The 24,398-nt window shown below is 43.2% G+C and overlaps 1 protein-coding gene across 4 annotated transcripts in view; it reads left to right on the top strand.

The window, feature by feature from the left end:
- The window catches only part of Dnah8 (dynein, axonemal, heavy chain 8), a 280,486-nt gene that overhangs the window by 236,467 nt on the left and 19,621 nt on the right, over positions 1–24,398 (top strand). For all 4 annotated transcript variants that reach the window (XM_005389606.2, XM_005389605.2, XM_005389608.2 and 1 more), the window contains exons 88-89: positions 5,149–5,309; positions 21,085–21,241. In XM_005389606.2, coding sequence (XP_005389663.1) covers positions 5,149–5,309; positions 21,085–21,241 — 318 coding nt within the window. The remainder of the gene's footprint in view (positions 1–5,148; positions 5,310–21,084; positions 21,242–24,398) is intronic.

The following is a 24,398-nucleotide window of genomic DNA, read 5'->3' as shown; positions in this document are numbered from 1 at the left end:
CCTACCAGTATTACGAAAAAAAAAAAAAAAAAAAAAAAAAAAAAAAGCAATAAGCAAGGGCTGAAGTTATAGCTTAGTGGTCAAGCTCTTGCTTACCATACACAGTGCCCTGATTTTGATTCCCAGCATTGGGAGGAGAGGGGGAAGCAAAACTAATGAAAACCAAAAACCAGAAGCAATCAACATTATCTAAGTGGAAAAAGAATATGGGAGTATTCTTATGATTGTTAAATTCTTTATATTAGGACCTATTTTGGGAATTTGCTGTTTCTATACAAATTTTCTGTTTGTTTTTCTTTTCTTAACAAAACCAAAACCTGAACAACCAAGAATAAAATTCTGGTGGTTGATCAGAAATCGGAGACTGTTAAAGCCCTTACATATTTTTGCATAATTTGGGGGAAGCTGTATGTAGAGAAAGGTGAATAACAAGTCTCGGTGAGGCTATGTGGAGGTGGAACCCTGCTGCTTTGAGGTTAGATGGGTACAGAACTCTTGCAGAAGGATCCAGTGATACTTGGTGAAATGGAGCATCCCAAATAGATATAGCCTGGAACATGTCATGGAAAAGTCCACAAATAGGTATATACAAAAATGTTCATGGAGGCATCATAGAGAGCCATCATAGTTTGGTTTCCCTGGCAACCGACTCTGACATTTGCATTTGGGTGCCTTCTCCAGCGCTGTTCTCACCCACATAATGACCTTGGCTAAGGGAGCTCCGTCTTCACCCAGGGAAATTCCTGGGGAGGGACAGTATTGTGAACCCACAGTAGCCAAAGCTCTAGACTGTAACATGGAAGGTAGATCTTGGGCCCTGAAGGAGGATCAGGGCCATATGACAGTGTCCATTACAAAATCCTAACAGAACAAGACATTGTGGATGGGCACAATCCTGTCTGCCCTGCCATGGACTGCTTCTCCTCTGCCGTGCCGCCCTGTCTTGGAGCCAGCTGACTATAGACTGAAGCCTCTATGTACTGTGAGCCTAAATAAATCTGTCCTCTTTTAACTTGTGGGTGTCAGGTATTCTGTCCCAGCAAGGAGAAAGTAACCAAGACAACATCCCCCCAAAATATAAAATATGTACTTACAAGAATATGTTTTAAAAGACAATTCTGCAAGTATACAAGGAAGAATAAACCATAAACATACAGTTTAACAAATTCATGATGACTCTTCCAACCAGTGCTGACCTGGAGTGACCGCTGTGTGTGCAGATTGTTTTACATCCCATCTTGTGTCGCCCTGCCCCTGCTGGTGGAAGGAGGACCGCCATTCCTTTATGGTGGGGAAGGGTGAGGATGGGTCCATGAACAGATGGCTGTGAAGGGGAGGCAGGGTCATTGTCATCCAACTGCATCTGTGTTCTGAGGGATAGAAAACCGGGGTCATCTGCTGAGGGGTGGGGAGAGGAACTTGGGGGTGCTTGAAGAGAGACTCTAAAGTCTGAATAGTTTTCTGACAGTAGGAGAGGGACTGTGAGACGCTAGTAGATGTCATCTGCCCGACCCACTCCATCTAAGCCCCTTCGTAGGAGCCATGTAGTCTGACTCTGTACCCCTTCCTCTGTTGATAAGCCTCATGGGAACTCAGCACACTGGAAACTTTCTGTGCCTAGGGTTACACAGTTATTTAAAGCAGAGTCAATTGGACTAAGTTTCTAAAGATGTCCAAGCCTTGCCTGAAAAGTGGGTGTTTTTCTTTCTAACAAAATCTATGTCTTTTACAGCTTTTAAAATATGTATATTTACATTCTTGAGTCTTTTTCCAAAAGGTTCAGTTCAAGAAAAGTCTTGATTCACCAGCTGCCTCCACAAGTTTGTCTTTGTTCTGTTGACACTGCCTTACCCAGGGGTGGCTGGAACTTTGCAGTTGGCTGGCAAAGAAGGGAGCCTGTGGAAGGGCCTTCTCTGCTCCCCACCTCAGAACTAGGGCTGGCTCTGGGGTACAGTTGCAGGCCGCTGCATTCATCTGTCCCCTCACGGTCCCTGGCTGAGCCGGAGTGCAGGGAGGAAGGGGATGGGGTGCTGCTCTGCTCCCTCGGCAGCCTGCGCCCCCTGCTCTGGCTCAAGCCTCTGATTCCTCTGTGTGACCCAGCCTGCTGTCTGTCCCATTCCTCTTCTCCTCCCCCTGACAGTTGTCACTTGGGCAGAGAGGACAAGTCAGTCAGGCCTCAGAGAAGTCAGGCCTCCTCCAAGAAGCCCAAGATTCTGAAGTCCCCAAGCCTGGGCTGGCCTGGAGACTGCACACAGGGGCTGTGTCTGAGTCACCCTGCCTTCCCCGAGTGTCAGGGGCCGCCTCCCTGCAGGTCACCTGCCCTCTTACATCATCCTATCCTGGCTTCTCTGACCCTGTCCTCTGCAGTCACTGCCTTAAATGAAAAGTTTGTCTTACTGCCATTCTATCCCTTGACTCCTAAAGAACTTCACGGGCTCCTCATTCCGCTTCTCTCTGAGGGCCTGCAGCAGCTGACATGCCTTCATTGTCTGACCACTGGTTACCCACTGCTTTAGTCTCTGCCCATCTGCTCTCCACCTTCCCCCTTGCAACCTTCCTTCTGTCCTTGGCCTCCTTTGTCCCTTGGTCTAGCTCAGGCTTGCACCGGATGACCCCTCATTAGCCAGAGAGCTGAGCGGCAGAAACCCTCTTGAACAGGCTGCAGAAAGCACCCTAGGACCCACATCCTGCCTTCCCCAGCACTAGCTTCCCTGCAGCCTGGCACTCACCCTCCTCCATCACCCTCACAGACCCCATGCTCTCACCACTGTCCCCAGCACCAGCTGCCCTTGGTGGGGAAGCAGTTCCACTGCAAACCAGCGCCATCAGGTTGCATCCTTTGTCCCTGCACCTTTCAGGTTGGGGCTTGTCTTTGACCCTGTTTGTCTTCTGCATCCTCTGCAACTTGCTGAGAGCCTGCCCTACAGCAAACAATCATGGCACCTGCTCAGTGCCGGTATTCAAGGATGGCTGCAATGTTAGTCAGCTTTCTGTCACTGTAACAAAGACCTGAGATAATGAGCTTGTAAAGAGAGGTTTATCATGGGGCTTTGGGTGGTTTCCATCCATGGTCAGGTGCCCTCCTTGCTTCTGGGCCTGAGGCTAGAGGGGCAGCACCCCATGGCAGGGAGCATTTGGTGGACCAAAGCTACTCTCCTCTTGGCTGGGCACAAAAGAAGAAGAGGAAGGGGGAGGTTCCACTGTCCTCTGTAGGGCCATACCCCGAAGAGCAAACAGGGGGCCTCTCCTGAGGCCCCACCTCTTAAAGGTTCCTCTGCCTCCCAGCACCACAAGCTACGGTCATTTCAGATCTAATCTATAGCAGCTGCTTACCTCCATAGATACCTGCTGGGTTCTTAGCTCCATAGATATCCCAAAGTCATTCCAGGGAGACTTCACAGCTTGTGTTTGACTGTCTCCCCAAATGGTATCCAAGTGTGGTAAAACTCAGCCATTTGTGTGTATTGAATCCAGCCATTTGGACATGTTTAAGCAGAGTAATGGGAAAACAAAAAACAAAACAAAACAGGAAGAAGCTTCTTTGTGCTCTTATAGACAGCTATCATCCGGCAACATGGGGTTCCGCATGCTCATTTGTTATCTGTGTGCCGAAGACCCGAAGCCTTCGCTTCCCTGGGGTGTGTTCCTGCAATTGAAGTCAGCAACATCGCTAAGAATCTAATATTTCTAAATAATGACTGTGCTCGTAGCACTGTTTTCTTTAATAACTGTCAGTTTTCAGAAATTAAGCGTGGTCATCACCCTGACATTCAGTCATCCGTAACATGACCTCACCTCACCTTTCCTATCCAGCCTCTTACCGCTACATTTACCCCAGACATCGTTACATCTGCCTGCCCACCTCACATTTTGCCTCGGTTATTCTGTGCCTTTGCTTGTGTGGCTTCCCCAGTGCCCAGTTCTCCTGTCAAAATGCTTCCTCCCAGGTTTCTCTCTGAGGTCACCTTCTTGGTAAAGCCCTGCCTGACGTCCACCTGGGCACTTTCTTTTTTCTTCCTGCTGTAATCTTCCTCAGAACATGGCTTATTTTTATTTCCTTCTGGCTCTTGCCTTAGTACACTTTGTATTGTGGCTGTTACGTAATTGGCTTAACCTTCTACTGGATCACAAGCTCCTCAAATGAAAGGACTGTGTGTCTCTCATCTTTGCATTCTGTTCTGGTGCAAAGCTCAGTGCCTTGTGCACACGGGTTGAATAGAGCAGAACTGGAGCAAATAAGGCAACAGAGGGAAGCGGTACACCGGGTATTTCAGAGCAATCACGGGCTCGAAAGAGCGGAAAGAAGGCTGTGGAGGGGCTGTGTGACTGGCTGGAGTAAGGCACAGCGCCGTCTCCTTCCGCTCAGTCCGCTGAGTGACTTGGGCATTGTGCCTCCATTTTCACGCCCGTCTCCCATTATTTCCCTCCCTACTGGGAAAATCTCTCCGTTAGACGCCGAAGTCATTGCCTTGTAAGCTTTCAGCACCATTTCCCCCCTATTCACACCAAGTATATATTTGTTCTCTCACTCGTTTGTTCCACATAATCAATTCATGTGGTGTAAGAAAGGATGTCCCACGGCGCACACTGAGGTGGTCGGAGCCATTCGTCTCTGTGGACAGGGACATGACTTAATTAATGAAAGAAGCTCTCGGGCTCAGGGTGGGAGGGAAGGTGTTTATAAGGACCAGGTTTTCTGGCTGTGTGCTGGTGCTCAGTGTCCTGACTAAGTGTGTCTGTGCCTGACCCCTTGGCATGAACCTCACTTTGGGGTGGACATAGGATAACGTAAATGCCCAGGGAGCCTCAGTGCCTGGATGTGGGTGCTGTCTCACCGACCCTGTGGTGTGGGACTGGGCAGTGGACAAACAACTCCAATAGGCACCAGACTCCTGCTCTGAGCAGGTCCCTTCTTTGCTGCAGGCAGAGGCCTCTGACTCCTCGCCTAATAGCTGTTGCATTGCGGCCTCTCTTTCTTTCATATATGTTCTGATTACTCCATCACAGTTTCTGTGAAGATGCCTTCCAAACCGGTGTAAAAAAGAAACCCTGTTAAGGTGGAAATAAGTCAACCCTTCTCCCTCCGTAGTGGCAGTTTCCATTCAGCTGCTCATCAGTTTCCCTTTTTATTTTCTCCCTCACTTGCAGGTCTGGTTCAGTGAGAAGATGTTCGAACCATCGTTCTGTTTTTATACTGGGTATAAAATCCCCGTGTGCAAAACGCTGGACCAGTACTTTGAGTACATCCAGTCAATGCCGTCCCTAGATAACCCCGAAGTCTTTGGCCTGCACCCGAATGCTGATATCACGTAAGTTCTTCGTTTGAAGGGGTCATTTGTAACTCAGCCTGGCAAAGGCAGTGCGTGTCATTTTCTCTCTTAATCTCTCTCCTTTCCCCTCTTTTTATTTTACTGTGAAAAACAGCGTCGCTTCCTGCCTCCCAATTACAACCGTGTCACATCTTGGCCCGCTCTCCCCTCACTAAATCCTGGTGCTCCGGTGTTTATGACAACGTTAAAGCTCTAATTTATGCACTGATTATTTCTCCTTCGTCGTGTGTCGTAAAACCAGTTGGTGTTATGGGTATTGATGCTCTCCACTGATAGGAAAGTAGTCTCCCAGCTCCTTATCTCTTTCTGCAAAAAGCCATTAACAATATAATGCGCTTAAGTGGGATCTACAAGGGCCCAGAGCATCCAGCAAGGAGGCAAAGAACTGTATTCCCTCCTGACCCGCCTACATCCTGCCATCATGAACTGCCCACGATGGGCACAGAGCAGTGAGCACGCAGGCACAGCCCCAGAGGCGGAGCCCAGGTCTCAGCTCAGCATGCGGTCCCTGCTCCCGGAGGAGACAGGAAATGCCATCCAGCCCCCAACCCCTTCGCTGGCCCACCAGTCCATTGGATAAAATCTCCCCAGTCCTGTCTCGGAGATCCCTGCCTACCTTAGAGAAGCCCAGCCAGCCTGGCTGCCTGGCTGAGCCCCTCCTTTGAATAAGTGCTGTCCCTGTGGCCCGTGGTGTGTCCTGGAGGGGCCTCCTGTGAGCAGCAGGAGGACTCTTGGTGGCAACTCCAGCTGTTATTGGAGAGGCCGTGTTAAGTTAGTCGGGGTTGGGAAACAAGTGAAGAGCTGAAATGAATTCTTTGGGGACAGTCTGAGAATAAACGTATGTGTTATCTGGAAGCAGAGTGAGGGGATTGTGCTTTAGCTGAGACTTTTAAAATGCGAGCTGGACCACATCTCTCCTCTGCTCAGAGCCTTCCTGAGGTCCCGTCTCACTCCGGGTCAAGGTCAAGGTAACCTGTGTACAGATAACCTGCAAATCCGCCTGCTCCCCCACTCCAGACCTTGGCTTCTGTCTTCTCCTGACTCCTGCCTGCCCAGCCCCAGCCCCCACAGCTCCGTTATTCAGCCAGGTCCCAAGGCTCCCACACATGACAGCTTGTACTCCCTGAAATCTCTTCTCCCACACTTCCGCTAGGTATCATGTGGCTCGCCCCCCTTACCCTTTTCAGTCTTTGCTTAAATATCACTTTTCCAGTGGCTCCATAGCAACTGTATTTACAAGTGCAGTCCTGTCCCCCAACCCCTGCCCAGATGTTATCCTCATGCCCTGCTTTGCTCTGTAGTTTGTGTCACCAACTGACATGGGCTGTATTTTAATTATATATCTGCTGTTATTTGTCAGCCACCACTAAGACTTTATATTCCATCGCACCTAGAACTTCTGTCCATTTTCACCACAGTATCTCCAAGGCTATGAGTATACCTGGTGCTCCAGAGCTGTTTGTTGACAGAATCAATGACACTGAATCCTTCTAGATTATCAAGAACCCGAATGCAGTGCTAGCCTGTAAAACAGTCTCATGTTGATTTTGTGTGAGTGGGTAGAAAAATAGTGAGCGACTCTCCACACACTTATAAACTTGTCATTGAAAACCTTCACGTTAGGGCTCTGAGCTTGGATTCTATCCTTGACAAGAGCTTGAGGACTCATAATCCCTGATTCCTGGAGAATCCAGTCCTCTCAGGCTTGGCAGAGTCTTCTCAAAGAGTAGGTACTACAAAGTTGAAAACCTCTCACTCTGGTTTGGAAGGATGGCGTCTTCCGCCTTGATTGCCATAGGAAGTTATAGTCACTAGCTCTCAAGAAAGATGAACCGGAGCTAGAAAAGTGCAGAGAAAAACGACTACTATGTAATTGAGATTGGAGGCTCCTCAGCTTCTTATTGTGAACTATTACAAATCCCAGGAAAGATCCCAGTGTAGTGAGCCCTTATATATATTCCACCTAGGCTCTGGCCTTTTATTAACATTTAATTCCATGTGCTTGTTCTCTTTCTATATTTATATCTCCATATATCTGCATATTTATATATCTAATGTTATACCTCACATATAACCACATTTATTTCTCTCTCTCTCCTCTCTTTCTTCTTTCTTTCAGAGTGTGTGTGTGTGTGTGTGTGTGTACATGTATTTTAGGCCCTCGTAGCAGACAGACCTAGGAAAGTAAGTACATATTTTGTGAAATGTCATGAGCTAATACTAACAACCCCAATTCTAGTTGTAAACCTCAAGAGTATTCCTTGTCTCCTCCCATGCATTGTTAATATCTCCTTTCTCAGAAATTAAAAAAAAAAAATCTCCTTTTTCCTGCTGTGAGAAACTTGGGTCTATTTTCCCATTCACTTGGAGTTAATACACTGATACCACTACCAACAGCAAATATACTCATTAGAGGTCAAGATTTCCTGGAAGTTGTTTTTGCTCTAGGGATATACCCCAGTGGGGACATACAGAATATTGTGTTCAAAAGCTACTTAATTGTCTTTATCTGTGTGGTTACGTTGTTAGTCAATATATAGTTACATCCACTTTTTTGTTTGTATTACATTTTAGCTTTCCCCATCTGTATTTTTGTTTTAAATATGTAAAATATGAACAAGGCCAAAAGGCTCAGCATCATACCAAGGTGTTCTTAGAGAAGCCTTTTGTTTTCTTTTGTTTTTTTCCAGTACCAGGAATCGAACTCACGACCTCACGCTTGCCAGGCAGGTGCTATGCCGCTGAGCTAAATCCCCAGCCCCTTTTAGAGAAGGCATAGCCCTTCCAACCCATCTCCTCCCTTTCTTTGTGGGTAAACACATTATTTTCTGATTTATCTTACCTAGATTGCGTTTTGCCTTCGTGTAACCTTTATGCATACTGGTCTTATTTTCCTTTCTTTCTTACATCAAGTTGCCCAAGTTGCTAGAGTTTGTGAAATATGTTTTGTGTTTTTTTTCTCACTTAACAATGTATCCTGTATAATTCACCACATAGCAGTCCATAGATTGCTTCCTTGTTGTTTAGAGCTTCCTGCTGCCCCATTGTCCATATAGGTCATAATTGGTCCAACCATTCTCCTGTATGGATGGCCATTTGAATTGGCTCCAGTATTTTAGAAACTCAGACAATCCTCAGTCAACCTTATGCTTGTGGTTTCTACTATTACTGGAGATGTATTTTTTAGGTCAATGGCTGTGGGTGGCATTGCTAGATCAAGGTGTAGGGATTGCCTCCCTTCCCCCTCCCTCTCTCTCCCCCTCCCCCTCAGCCTCCCTCTCCCTTTCTCAGTCCTTTCCATGGGGCTGATCTATTTTGCATTCTCATTTGCTGCCCCTGAGCCCATCTGGCCTTTCAGAATCTCATCAAGAGAGTGGTGGTATGGTGCTGGAATTTTCACCAGTATGAAAATGACAAATGCTATCTCATGTAGTTTTAATTTACTTCCTATTTTGAGTTGAATGGAGGAATTTTTCATATATTTAAGAGCTACTTTGATATAATAAAAACTACTTATAAATAGTTTGCCCATTTTTCAAATGAAGCTTTTTTTCTTTTTTTTTCTTTTTTAGACTTTTTAAAAAAAATTAGGGCTAATAGCCCTTTATTTGTGATACGCATTGAACAGACTCTGCTTACGACTCTGTTTCCAGTGTTTGTTTCATTGCTGTTTTCTGCTCTACATTCTGTTTTGTTGTCATTTATGTTTTGCTTCTGTCTCTCCACGGTCAAATTTCTGAGTTCATTTCTGCATTCTTGTACTTCTAGTTCTGTTGTTGGTGGTGCTAGTTCTTTGATATCTAGGCTTTTGGCAATAGTCAAAAAGGCTTTTCCCACATCAGACTATAAAGGCAGAACCCGTATTTTCATCCAGTATTTGTATGATTTCATGTTATGTATTTCGTTCTTTTAACCATTTGAGTAAGTGTGTACGCAGTGTTACCTTTTTCTACATAACATCAGGGACCCGAGGTGCTTTCTTTAACATAGAGAGGATTTCTGCAGGTATTCAGCCCATTTCTGGGCTTGCTCTTCGATGGCACCCTGTTTAAAATTTAGAGACTCTATGTTTTTTTTTCTGGGATTTGCCTAGTTATCATTGTGTATTTACTTCTCTATTTCATCACAAATGAGTGTTCAATTTTGCTTAATGCCTTTTCCGCATCTATGGTGATAATCAGATGGCTCTCCCCCAATGTATAAAAATTTGGTGAATAATATGAATGGATTTCCTGATTCAAATGATCCATGCACTTCTGCAATTAATACTACTCAGTCCCAACATTCTCTTAATGTAATAATGGACTCTATTACAGCTCCCTGGGGACTTTTGCAGTGATATTCATAAATGAGATTCTTGTAATATCTTTATTGGGTCTCATTACCAATGAGTGTTATATTTGCTTCATCAAATTTGGAAGTTTCCTAGACTCTCGGACAATTTTTGTAGCATTGGGTCCTTTTGTACAAAGTCGGGCACAATTCTGTATTGAAATCATCTGGGCCCAATGGTTTTGGGTGGTACTAGTTTTTTGATATCTGTCTTTATTGTCTGTTATCACTGCAGTCAATTTTTAGAAATGGTGCTGTCCAAGGAAATTAGATCTCTTCTATGTTTTCATATTTAACTGCAAAGTTAGGCAAATTAGGCTTCAACCTGCTTGAATGAGCTGGACCCCGTACAGAGTAGGAGGGAATAAAATGGCCTTTTCCTCCCATGACCCAATCTGATAATGAGTCCCGCTCATTCAGTAAACTTGCTATAGAAGTGTGGAGGTAGCGCTAGCTCTGTAGGCCTCTATCTAACGTCTGATGACAGCTTGAAACCACTGTAGTCCCCCTCCAGAAGGAATGTGCAGCCTCCCAGTGTGATCCGGCAGGGCAGCCCTGTTCAGCCACTGTGCTGGACTGTGCCAGGGCATCTCAGAGGAAATGCCAAGGTCTTCCAGACCTCTGCTCTGCGCCCACAGTCATCTAGACAGTGTCCGTATGATGTCCAATCGGATGTCTTTCAGGAAACTCAGCCTTAAAAAGCCCCAGACTGAGCCCACGTCTCCCATACCTCTGCTCCAGCTCAGCAGTTTCCCCAGCACTTAGAATACAGGGCAAGCTCCTGGGCATCACCGACCGCGGACCAGGCCCAATTCTCCAACCTAGTCTGCAGGCTTAGAGACCCCGTGGGTAAATCCACATGTGGAGGATGCGCTCCTAGAATGGGGAGAGGACAGGAGGGAGCAAAGGTGCAGGGAAGCCCCACAAGGGAGTGGTAGGGTCCAGTGCACACAGCAGTGGCCGAGAGCCTGCTTCTGTAGTTTGCACCCAGTTTTTGCTGCTAACAGGTGGCAGAGGGAGTGGGGAACCTTCTGTCTTTTGGGCAAGCGACTCTTCACATCTGAGACCCATACCTCATCGCTGGCACACGTGCTGGAGGGTGCCTAAGCTAGCAGCTCCCAAAATAGAGTGTCAGGGTACCACAATCTCTTCTCACACTGAGTGAGGTCAAGTACACAGCTGCAGATCTTTCTGTCTCTGACAGAAGACTACTTCCAACAGAGACAACTGGCTGGTCTGTAAGACCTGCTCCCCCACCCCTTATGTCTTCATTTTCCACCTCCCATTTGGGCTACCTAGGATTCTACCTCCCACCCACCTCTCCACCGCAGTCCCCGCTCCTAGCACTTCTTGGCCTATTTCTGCTCCTGCTCAGACAATAGGCTCTGTTCTCCAGCTCCACAGCTGGTAATTTTCATGGTCTCTGGGTGAGCTTTGTCCAAAGTTTAATTCTTCTTTCCTTTGGGCACTGAAATTTCTGGTGAGTGGAATCCCAACCCCACTGATCTTGGGGAGTGAACCCTCCTGTTTTGAAAAGCTTCTTCGCCGCACCCTTGTCGTGATTCCCCTGGCAGCCACCAGGAGGCAGTAAGCAATAATAGATGCAGCTTCCCAGCTAAAACCTAATCCTCTCCATTCCAGCAAGATAGAGCTCCTCAACTTCTGTGTGAAATGAAAGCAGTAACCTAAGACATCCAGGACATACCTGGTCTGGAAAGTGGGACAGCAGAGGAGTTGGGAGTAGGAGTGCCTGTTGGGAGCTACAGAGTCCTCTGGGGACTCTGAGTAGTGTTATCTGAGTGAGGTGAGAAACATGGACCAGAGCCCAAGTGAGAGGTTTGAGTACATTTGTGCAGTGATAACAGTGAAGCCATGAGACAGGGATGACCCCACGGTACACTGGCTAAGTCTGTGTTTATGCTCCCAGCTGGAGGAATGATTACTTTATATGGTGGACCACATCCTTTAACAACACTGGCTTCCAGATAGGCTCACAGGCTGTCCCCTGCTTATCTGAATCTGCCCTCTGAAGTCTGTATCCATAAATTTGAGAAGAGACAAATTTAGAGAAAGGGAACACAAGTCTCTGTCTTCCATCCTTGCCTCAAAATGCAGACTCTCCGAAGAAGCTGAGGGGGTAGGTGGGGATCCAACCAAATAAATGTATTAAAATAAGTAAACTCTCTCCCAAGAGGTTAGATATCTTGGTGACAGGGGCCATAAAAATGCATAGCTTAATCATATTTTATTACCTAGATTTACAAGGCACCAAAGATTGCAAATTCAACTATCTCGATGTGAAAAGCAGTTATTTATTTTGACTCTTTTTCTCGTTAGTGGTTATGCATTATTTTTCTACCTTCTGAGATTTATCAAATGCCTTATGACAACTTTTCTATTCATTTCTTTGCAGGACAATTTTAATGTGTTCCTTTTAGTATTAACTGACACTTCTGAGATTTTTTAAAAATTATACTCATTGGTATTTCATGTGCAAAGGGGTATAGCAATGTAACCTGCTTTGGATGTGGCTGTGCACTTACCTCTCATTAGATAGTTAATTGTTTCTTTTATAGACCATTCTGTTTGTCAGTTGCTTTGCATTTTTATTATCTGTAACCCCAACTCCCCAGAACCACCAAGATGAGTTTCTTCCCCCTATTTATTCTGAAGAGAAATTTTCTTCAAGACGTAACTTAGGACCAATGCTCTCAGAATATTACAATTCTTGTGCTTCATCTCAGAGCATTTATGGGGACTGTTTTCCCGAAAGCTGTTGGGTTTTTGAGGCATATAGCGATATTTGCAATTCTCCATTATAGCCAGCTGACTGGCTTCTGCCTTTCACATCTTTGCAAACATAAAATCACATTGTAGAAAAGGAGATGGAAGTGGTACAGCCCTGGAATGTCAAGAAATGATGCTCAATGCTTAATAAAATGTGGACTGGGGAAATGATTTGGAGAGCTTGTCCAGCACCTGTTCAACATGGACCAACTCTTCAAGGCTCCTTCCCAGTATGTGTGTTCTTGGGATTCTTTTCAGATCATCTCCTAAAAGAATAAAATCACCCACTGTGAGAGTGAGTTCTTGGGTGAGATGTAGCAGCAGGAGTGTCTCTCTCAGTCTATCCCGGGAGTACCTGTGAATTTGGCCAAGCTGACACAGAAGATGGTCATGGCCACTGTGGTGGACGCTGCTGGCACCAACCAGGGACACAGAGTACATTCCAGATGGGGTGCCACCTGGGGGGGAGCCCAGGGGGCCCCTGGAACCTCCCAGACATGGGGTCTTTTCCTTTTTTATTGATAGCTAGAATAAGCAAGAAGAATGAACTCTGATTTTCTAAGCATAGATGGAAATTTACTGTGATTTTCTTTCTTTAACCTTTAAACCTATGTTGATAATATGTTAGCTTTTCTTCATCTTGAAATTACATCTTTCTACTTCTGTGTTTGGATTTTAAAGAGTGTGTGTGTGTGTGTGTGTGTGTGTGTGTGTGACAAAAGCCATTTGCATCCCTTTTCTGAATTTTAGAGTGTGACACAATCCTAGTTTTTACAAGTCATATAAAGTACAATACAAATACAAATCCTATGAAAACAACAAAATTAACTCATCCAATGTTAAGGATCCAAGGAGCTAAATATATATCCCTTGGTAGGTGGAAAACTGCCAGGAAATGCAGAAATAGTAATAACTATGTGCTCAACTTATAAGAAGAAACAGACAATTAACTTTTCATGCCCTTTAAATATTGGAGAAATGTTCTCCTTTATAGTTGAAGTTTAATAAAATTCAAGCCAACTGGCTTCAATTCAACAAACAAATATTTATTGAGAACTTATTGTCTGGCCAGAATGGAGAAACAGAGATGAGTAAGATGCAGTCCTTGCCCTTGTGGCTCATAGCCTACGAGGGAAAACGGATGAATGGCAGATGCTTTTGTAATATCATCTGGTGCACTCTAAAATCGGAGTCTATATACGTGTTGCTATGGAACATGGTAAATTCTAAAGACAGCTAGTGACAGAGGCCACGCTCGAGTTGTGCCTTGAAGCATGTGCAGCATTTTCAGGTTGAGGTGGAGTGGGAGGAAGTGACGGCAGCACCAGGGCAGGAGAGGCAGAGGGCAGGGAAGAGGAACATAATAAGCAGGAGACACCGAGACAGGACGTGGACCAAGGGGCAGCCAAGGAGTGGCATGAAGATGTCAAAGTGCATGGGTTACTGGGGAGCAAGTCCAGCTTACTCAGAGCACGGGGTCGGGTACGGAGGGGGGCAAGGGACAAATGCAGAGTGTGGCTTCTGAAAATTTCAGGTTTTGTGGCAAGGAGTCTGGAGCAGTTCTGAAGGCAGATGGTGAGGTTGAAAGCCTGGGTGGTGACGTCCACGAAGAGGCTACCTCTGAGGGTTCTGCATCAGTTCCAGTGAAGGGCAGAGGAGAAGTAGTTTATATTACTTCGAGTCTAGATTGGGACTCGTCTGATAGAAGAAGCAGCACTGTAAGAGTCCAGGGAAATGTGGATACATGGAGCACATGATACAGGCAGAGATCTAACATTACTCAGCCTTGCCCGGTATTTCCCGGCTCTCTGGAAGATGTCAGTGGAGGTGATCTCTCTCTCTTCCCTGATAGCCATGCAACTACATGTTCTGTCTCTACAGTAGCTAATGCTATAGGGAAATCTAGAATAACATGAATCACAAGCAAATTAAAATTTCTTTAAAAATGCAGATAATAACATGTGGATCTTCTACGTTGGGTAATTTCAGTTTGTTGTCTCACCAGCTCTTTTCGTGGGGCTTTCTCCCTCAGAGTTATTTGTAATTTTGTTGTACTTTAGATGACTTTTGAAAACTGGGATTGCGCCATGTATGGTAATTACCACCCCAGTAAAAAAAATTAAACCATTGGAATTACACCACACTTCACAATTCATAAATGGGTTTTGTATACTCATCTTTCACTTCTTAAAATACAGTAAGTCCATGACTTATGAACATTCAAATTGCAAACCTTTACAGGTGAACCGTATGAGACTCACTTCGTCAGCTTAGGAACCAACCCAGCTTAATGAACAATTCTCCCAGAATGAAACCCATTCATAAGTCGGGGACTGATTGTGTGTGTCTTTTGGGATAAACCCTATCTGAATAGAGGTTGGTCACAAGAAAAATTCAAACAAAATTTAAATTATATATAAAATATATGAAATCGATCTTTATCTATTACAAATCAATTTTTACTGTACTGACCCTATGAAGTTGATATGTGTAAAGAGGTAGCATGGAGGTGATACCTTAACTCTGGATGGGTTGGAAGCTTTGCCCAGGTCTGACACAGGACTGTAACTCACCATATTGATTTCTAGTCCCATAGTAAAACCTGCCGCCATATGCATTTACCATAGCCAGGACTTTTGGAAAGGATCCAGTGTTTTGGATACACAGGTCTCAGTTCACATGTGCTATTATACCTAGTAATCAGATAAAGATGAAAAAAAAAGAAAAAAAAAAGCTAGGTCCTGTATTCTTCAGCTTCATTCCGAAGTGAATTGAAAGCACAGTTGTATAAGTTTCCCTCTATTTGCACAAAATGCAGCTCTTTCATAAGCAAAGAGACCTGGATAACTCCACCACTAGCTCTTTAGGATTCTGACTGCTACTGCAGCAGTTCCACTTGTTTAGTTCATGTCTAGGAATGACGAGAGAAAAGAATGTAATTCTCTCTTGCCATGTGCTGTAGAGAAGTGTTAGAGGAGACCTTTCTCGTGGGGCACAGTGAGAGAGGGTCTTTAAGACACGCTTCAGGGAACCTAAAACATTGACGACTGATTCATCTCCCTTGTTCTTGACACTTAAAATGGGCTTTGCCCGTGGGGCTTTACCTTCTCTCTATATTTCAAAATGAAAATAATTTTAATACTATTATAAAAATCATACTTTCTTATCGAGAAAATGAACCATGCAGAAAAATATAAAGCCTGTCATACCAAAAAAAACCTACTGCTGTGCTCACTTTGGCAGCACCTATACTAAAAAATCCCACTGTCAAAATACCCCTCTAGATTTTTCTTCTGTACCTGTATGCACAATATTATCAAGAAAAATTGCATCATTCAATAGCTGGTTTTTAATGCTATTTTATTCTATAAACTCCTAATGACACTGTATCAAAAAAACATAGAGGTACATCACCATTTTTATTGACTGTGTAGATATTTTTAGGTATTTAGCAGGATTTATTATTACAAATACTGTTATAAAGTCCTGTACATAAATCTTTGTGCACTTGTCTGATTACTTCTTTTAAAAACCCTTTTATCAAATAGTAGCTATACACTAATGTTTTAAATGTGTGTATAAAATACACAGAATAAATATAAAATGTTGCCTTTCGTACACCACAATTTCTGTGTCATGCTTGTTTTGTCTTTCATCTTTTTTGGCCTCTTGCTAAATAAGGTTTTTTTTTTTTTCCATTTTTCCCTCTCTGCTCGTTTGGAAGTTATGTATTTTATTTCATTTCTTTACTAGTTACCGTAGCAATCATAACATCCATTCTTAAGTGTAAAAGTAATATATTTATACTTTTCATTTTTTTGTTTGTTTTTCTTCCAGTACCAGGAATCGAACTCATGACCTTGCGCTTGCCAGGCAGGTGCTTTGCTGCTGAGCTAAATCCCCAGCTATTTATACTTTTCATAAGCAAAAATTCTTAGGTAATTTTAACTCCAATCACTCCTCTTCTGACATTCCAGTGTTTCAATTTTACCTTGTTTTATAACCCTACAATTAGACCTATAGTTATTGTTCTGTACCATAATGCTTGAATAGATTTATCCATGTATTGACCCAAACCCCAGGTCTCTCATCAGGCTCATTTTCCTCCTTCCCAAAGTATGTTTTTCAGAATGAACTCCACTGATGGTGTGTGATGGTTGACTCTCTTGTTCTTTTTTGAAAATGTCTTATTTTTTCTCTCTTTTTTGCAAAATAACTTTAACAATCTGTCTCATTGTAAGTGGGCAACTAAATGAGTGTTAATAAGCTTACAGAGCTCTATAACCATCTCTGCAGTCTAATTTTAGAATATTTCCATCGCGCTGAAAAGAAGCCTTGTAAGGGTTTGTAGTTAATCCCGATTTCCACCTCGTCGACTTGCTATCTCTGTAGATTGGCCTTTCCCGCACATTTCCGACAGCTAGACACTCACCATATGGACGTTTGTGTCTGGATTCCTTCACTTAAGCATGCTTGTGAAGTTCACTCATATTGTAGCATGTATCAGTGTGTGCTTCCTTATCTTTTCTTATAATGTATGACTATACCACATTTATCTCTTCACTAATTGGTGCATATTTCTATTTGGGGTTATCATGACTAATGCAGCTGTGAACATTCATGTGCAAGTCTGTGTGTGGACCTGTCTTTTCATCTCAGTAGATACTGGGGAATGAACTATTGGGTTGTATTATTACTCTATTCTTCACATTTTAAGAAACTGCCAGACTGCTTTCCAAAGTGGCTTGCAGAAATTGCATTGAAGTGCCTTTAGCAATTACAAAGTTCAGTTTTCCCTGTATCTTTGCCTATACTTGTTATTGTAGATGTTTTGTTATAGTATATTACAAGCATTCTCGTAAGTATGACATGGTACCACATTGTGGTTTTAATTTGCATTTTCCTTTCAAATAGTAAGGGAGAACATCTTTCCATGTGATTATTGGTCATTCGTACAACTTCTTTGGTGAAATGTCTACACAAATCTCTTTTCTTGTCTTTAAAAAATACGGTTTTGCTTGGTATACAATTCTAAGCATATAATTTTATTTTAGTATATGAAAAACACTATTTTCTTCTAGTTTTGTTGCTACTCTCGAGGATGTGGCTATCAATTTAATTGTTTTTTTTTCCAAGATAATTTGGGTTTTAAAAAAATCTCTGGCCATTCTTTGTTTCCATAGTTTCACTATGATATGTCTATATATGTATTGCTATTTATTTATTTGTTTGTTTGTTTATCCTACTTGGGGTTCATCCAATTTGTAGTTGTTATTTTGTTCTCCTGCCGTATTTTCTTTTTCACTCTGTCTTTCTGAAGCTTTGCTGAAATGTCTAGTAGAGCTTATCACACTAGTTTACATGTCTCTCAACTTTTCTTTCATATTTTTCTTTTATTTTCTCTTTTGTGAAACATCACCAGAATTTATTTCCATTTTTCTAATGCTCTCTTTGGCTATATCTAATCTGTTATGGTAGGCAGAATAATGGACCCTTAAATATGTCTATCTCCTAATCTCTAGAACCTGTGAATATGTCATCTTACATGGCAAGACTTTACACATGTGATTAAGGTTAAGGATCCTGATATAGGAATGTTATCCTAGATTATCCAGGTGGGTCCAGTCTAATCATGAGAGCCTTAAAAGTGGAAGAGTAGGTCAAAAGGTGGGTCAGAGAGACAAAGCAACAGGGAGAAGAGAGATTAGGGTTAGGAGAGCTGAGATCTTTAACTCAACTATAAGAAAGTGGGTTCTACCAACCAATCACATAAACAAGGACATAGATCTATCCCTACAGAAAGGAAGTTAGCTTTGCCGCAAGACCCTTAATTTTACTTTAGTTTAGCTTAGTTTTGTTTTTGGTACTGGGAATCGAACTCAGAACCTTGTGCTTGCCACGCAGGTGCTGTGCCACTGAGCTACATCACCAGCCCCTTAATTTTAGACCAGTGAGACTTGTGTTGTGCTACAGTTCTATAAGATGATAAATTTATATACAAGTTGCTGATTTTGTAGTAGTTTGTTACAGCAGCAATAAAACAATAAAGGTTTTAAATTTTATTTACTTTTTGTTTGCAGAAGTTCTGTTTGGTTCTTTTTCAGCTACACAACTCACATTTATAGCTTCCTATTTAATACTTATTATCAGTTACCTTTTAAAGTTAAATACAGTAAAAACATACTTTATGACCTGCATCCAACAATTTACTAAGATCTTTGTAGGTATGGTTTTGGTTTCTGTTGTTCATGTTAGCTCCTTCTCGGAGTTCCTTGCTTCTCTCTACATTTAAAATGTTTTATTTATTTATTTTTTTATGGTGGTGGTAATTAAATCCAGGAACTTACTCATGCTGTACCACTGAGCTGCCTCAGTTTTTAAACTATGGACTATGGGCTCATGTCAATTGGAAATTAACGGTTGGATTCTTTGAATCCTGAATTGAAGGTCTATTTTACCAGGGAAGATTTGTGTTTATTTTAATCAGGTACCACTAGAACCTCCTAAGATCACCATGGATTAAATTCATAGCTTGAGTTTCTTCAAATTGCAGAGGTAATATGAATGAGTGTTAGTTAATGTCACAAACTTGGCGAATTAAGAATTTTGGGGAACTACTTTTTCCCTATTCAGGGGCAAGCTAGCCGGAACAAGTTTCCTCCTATCCCCTTGTGACAGGTGGATTCTTTCTAGTCAACCCCTACACAGACAACATAGTCTTATGGTGTTTCAGATTTATATTAGATTTTCCTACGCGACTCCCACCTTGGATATGAGGGCTTTCCCCTGCCTCACCATGATGTGCAAAGAGAAATTCACAGCCGCCTCGGTTAGTTGATGCTCCCCGGGGAAAATATGACTTATTTCTCTGGATTCTAGTTTTTACTCTATATTTTGTTTGACCTTAAGGCTTACTTAATGTTTTTCCAGTTCATTGGTGTGTAGGAAAGGTTGTTTTTCTTACCCTTCATGTTTAGGTTTTTTTAGAAGGGTGGTTCTTGGCAGCATCTGTACTAATACATGTCAAGACTAGAAATGTCTGATTTTTAAGATGAATTCTTAAAAGTGAAATGCTATAACTAAAGGTGTGCAAATATAAAATTTTAAGGCACGGTACCACATTACAGAGACATTTCTGCTCTAATAAACTAAAACAGAAAATCACTCCTCTCAAGTATTTGCTGAATTCCTTTTTCACTTGACTCTGACACCCATAAAAGGGAACGTGAATGTGGAATACATTTGAACAGGTACAAAAATTACAAATGAAAAAAATGCCCCTCCCCAAGTCAAAGTATTTGATGTTTATAGGAGTTGAAAAATATGTTTAAACACGCTCTTGCTGTGCCACACGCTAGCTTGGGAGGTCTCCAGTGGTTGCCTGTTGTCTTTAGGGTCAAGTTTAGAATCATTAGGGTAGCCTGCGCGACCCCACATGTGGAGTCCCTCTTCCCCTTTTCCTCTCTTCTTCTAGCTCACTGACTCCAACCTTACCGGCCTTGACTCCATTTTCAAATGCGCTGAAATCATCCTCACTTCCTCCTTCTGCCTGAATGACCTCCCATTCCACCTACTGCCTCACTGACCTGCTCATCCTTCAGATCTCAGCTCACATGTGACTTTTTAAGGGACTTTGTCTGGTCTTTTGCCACTGACACATACACACACACACACACACACACACCATGAATGTTCATGCACGTATACAAACATATGGGTGTCCAGATAACACCTTGCCAATATCTCAGGATAAAGGATAAAGTCTAAATTCTTGTACCTCAGGGCATCTGGTCAACCTAAAAGAGAGAGCAAACTTGCTTAAAGCACCCGTCCTTTTTTTCCACAGGACTTTCTGCAATGGTGTTGTGTAATTGTAATACACACTTCCTGTGCTAGAGAGCAGGACTATGTGTTGTCCATTGTCATATTCTGAAACCTAGCTCAGGGCCTGGTGTATGGTGACTAAGTGGGTTTTAAGGATGAGTGGCTAAGATGTGTGCCAGGAAATTGCCTTGGAAATCATAAAACAAATTAGAAAATGGGAAAACAAAACAGAAAGGACCAAGGAAATTTTAATAATGAATAATTCAATGTGGAGATAGGAATAGATTTTTTTTGCTCTAACCAATTTGTCATATCATACTAGACTCTCACGACCTGCCCCTGAGCAGAGGAGAATAGAAGGAAATGTGCTCATGGTCCCACCCAAGGTGCCTAGGCTGGTGACAGTCAGGGTTGTCAAGCACCCGTGTGGATCCCCAACGACACTTGTGGCATCTCTTTCCCAGAGATGGAGAGCTTTTCATGTCTGTGGTGTTCCAGTAGGAGGCAGTAAATAGGACCTTAAATATTTTATTCCTGTAGGTTATAACCTATTCCTGTAGGTTATATTGTCTTTCTTTCTTTCCCTCCCTCCCTCCCTCCCTCTGTCCTTTCCTTCCTCCTCTCCTCCCTCCCTTCCTTCTTCCCTCCCTCTCCCCTTCCTCTCTTCTTCCCTTTCTTCCTTCCTTCCTTCCCTTCCTTCCTTCCTATAGCTGGCTTTGCTCTTACAGCTCCTATTAGTTCATCTTAACTTTGATAATTATTTCCAAGGCTCTATTTCTGTTACATTCTAAACAGTCACTCTTCCTATCAGGTATCAGAGTAACACGGCTTCCGCTGTGCTTGAGACAATCACCAACATTCAGCCCAAAGAGAGCGGAGGTGGAGTGGGAGAGACGCGGGAAGCCATCGTTTACAGGTTGTCTGAGGATATGCTGAGCAAGCTGCCCCCTGACTACGTTCCCCATGAGGTAAGCCCTGCCCACCCCCCACCACCCGTGTGCGGGGTCATCCCACAAAGCTGAGCACGACTCTGGACCACTGTGGTCCCACCCTGCCCTCTCTCTGCTCATGCCGTCCCTGATTCCAGCTTTCCTTTACCTTTCGGTCTTCTCTTTCTTGCCTTTTCCGGCACATCTTGCGGATTATGACCTCCACTTTCTCCAGCACCGTCTCTGCTCCCTTCCTACTCCACTTCCTCCTTCGCTGGCCTGGTCTGCACCCCGTTCCCATCTCTGGGTTCCTGCTTTGGCTGTGCAGACATCTGAAACCCTCCAGGCGAGATGCCTCTCCTCACCTTTCCTCCCCAAACCTGCTCTGTTATTTCTTTTTTTTCTTTTTAAGTTACATGATTTTTTTTTTTAAAGAAATAGTATGTGACTAAAGGCTACACCTCAGTCACTACAGTGCTAAGGCTTTTCCCCACTGCTGGGAAAAAAACTCTATGAATTCAGCAGATACAGGAAAACTTTCAGCCGGCGTACACCCAAAAGCAAACCTCAAAGCTGCGTACCGGAGAGAGAATCTGGAAGTGTACGTATATGGGAAGACTTTGGGTTGGAAGACGCATCTTATTTAACATCAGATACTAAGAGATGACCTTTCAGCCACACCCGTTCTCTTACCAGACACCAGAGAACTCACACCGTGAGAAACCTTGTGAACGTAATAGATGTGGAAAACTCTCAGCGGGAAGACATGTGTCATTTCTTTTTAGTAAGCTTTTGTTTCTGTCTCTGGCCCCAGGCCTTTCATTCCCTTAGTGCTTTTAGCTACACACAGGAATGGGAGCCATTTAAATGGATCCACTCCCCCAGAATAGATGGCAGTGATTTCCGGCTTCCTTAACCTCCCACGTTAGCTTGCTCACTAACACCTGCCTTATTCTGAAATCAAGCTCAGTGCCCTGTGTGTGGTGACTAGATGGACTTTAAAGACTTTCCTCAAAAAAAAACCTTTTTCTTTTTTTTTTTTTTTTGGTTTTTCTCCTGTACCGGGAACCGAACTCACGACCTTGCGCTTGCCAGGCAGGTGCTTTTGCCGCTGAGCTAAATCCCCAGCCCCCCAAAAAAACTTTTTTCTTATCTCAAGACCCCTTTACAAGATGATTAAGGATCCCAAATAGCTTTTGTTTATAATATCTACTGATACTGAATACATTAGAAATGTATACTAAAATTTTTAAAAATATTATTTTAAAAGAACAGTAGGAAACCTGTTACATGCAAACATAAAAAAAATTTTATTTTTTAAAAGTATATTATCCAAGATAAAAAAAATTCATTGAGAAAATTAGTCCTTTGGCCCTTTTGCAAATCTCTTAACCGTCTGGATTAATAGAAGGAAGCTGTATTCTTATCCCTGCATTTGCATCTGGTTTGTTATATGTCATGTAGCCTCCAGTAAACGCACTGTGTACTCATTAAAGAAGAAAAGCATCAACTAATATTAAAAAAAGAGAGAGAGAGAGACTAACCTCATGGACCCCCTCTGCGAGGACCCTGGGGTTTTAAGGGATTCCAAATAGCAAGTTTAGCTCCTCCATAAAAGGTCAGGGAGGGCTGGGGATTTAGCTCAGAGGCACAGCACCTACCTGACAAGCGCAAGGTTGTGAGTTCGATTCCCGGTACCAGAAAAAAGCCAAAAAAAAAAAAAAAAGGTCAGGGGCCGATACCGTAGTACAGGTGTAGCTATGGTCCTGTATCACTGTTCTACATCCCCAGGTATGGGTAAAGATGTGCTTGGCAGCTGGGAGCCCCAGGCTACCTGGCTACAGGCCTCCTACCTGCTGCGAGATCGGGCGATACAGCATAGAGTTCTCTTGCTGTCCTTCCTCTCCTAGAGTTGGCCATGGGAACATTGTATTTGACTGAGTACATGAAGCACCAGCCTAATCATTTGTTTGTGGATCTTAACACCTAAGTCTGATGACCATGAAAAACAATAGTTCGCCTGTGGTCGAAAATGAGACAGATGATGAATGCCGCTTAATGATGCTGCTAAACTCCGTGTCTCTTGTTCTGTTACCCCAGGCATCCTTCAAAAGTTAAAAACATCCAAGAAAACATCATTTGCCATGATGCTGGCCTGTTGTCTCCTTTTAAAATTTCTTTCGCAAGGGAATTCATCCTTTGTCAAAGCTTTCACGGTGACCCAGTTCCATACCGACTCCTCCTATGCCCGCTGCCTTCCACTTGCACAAAAATTCTAACATCGTCAAGGCTGAAATCAGTGGCTTCCTATTCCTCAAGATGCTTAGCATGTGTTAACAGTGGATAGATAGATGGCCTGCTAATGCAAGTGATTTTTAATCACTTCTGGAACTGATGGAATGAGGTAGAGCAATTAGCAGCATTCGTGTTTGTAAGCAGCCAGTTCCTAGTCTGGAGATTTCCAAGCAGCACACCGCTTTCCCAGTCATTTGCATGAGATCATAATGGGGCAGTTGCCGCCGTTTTGAGGACTCATTACCGCCGGACCCTGTACTAAGTGCTTTATAAACGTATCACAAAGCACTCTGGGCAGTACCAGTAGAGGCTAAGCTAAATTATAGAGCAGGAATTTGAACACAAAGCAACCTGATTCTAGAACCTACAGTCTTAAGCATGTTTAGCCTGTGACGAGTGCTTGCAACAATGAAAAGTTTTTCTTACCTCTTGAGATGCTTTTCTTTCCCTTGTATAGATGGGAACCACGGCATTTGGTTAAGATATTGAAATGAATGGCTTCGTGTGGGAGTAGTTATGTTAAGTATTTTTAAGTGGATAAATAAACATGGTAAGGACAGAGCTTCATCTCTTCAGATGGTTGTTAATGGGTACATGAGGGAAAATATCCACCTTCAAAGATTTTTTTAAATGGTATGTGAAGTGAGATAAAACTTACTCTAGATGACTCAACCACCGGCTTGGTATTACCAGAGGGAGCTTCTAAGCCCTTGTGATAATTTGAGTTTTCTAGGTTTGGCCAGGGTCCCTTCACCAGCAAGATCAGGCAGAAACTAAATGTCCAGGATGTCACCAAGTAGATTTCTACCCAGGAGGGAGTTTGTACCCAGACACGGCTAAAACTTTTTCTTGTTCCAAGATCAGTTACTTTTTAGCATCCTGGCTCTTGGTCCTTGAAAAT

This window comes from Chinchilla lanigera, unplaced genomic scaffold (genome assembly GCF_000276665.1).
Source record: "Chinchilla lanigera isolate Chin_1 unplaced genomic scaffold, ChiLan1.0 scaffold00036, whole genome shotgun sequence".
Lineage (NCBI taxonomy): Eukaryota > Metazoa > Chordata > Mammalia > Rodentia > Chinchillidae > Chinchilla > Chinchilla lanigera.
The sequence above is the reverse complement of the archived record's forward strand: the minus strand, read 5'-3'. Positions and strand labels throughout refer to the sequence as shown.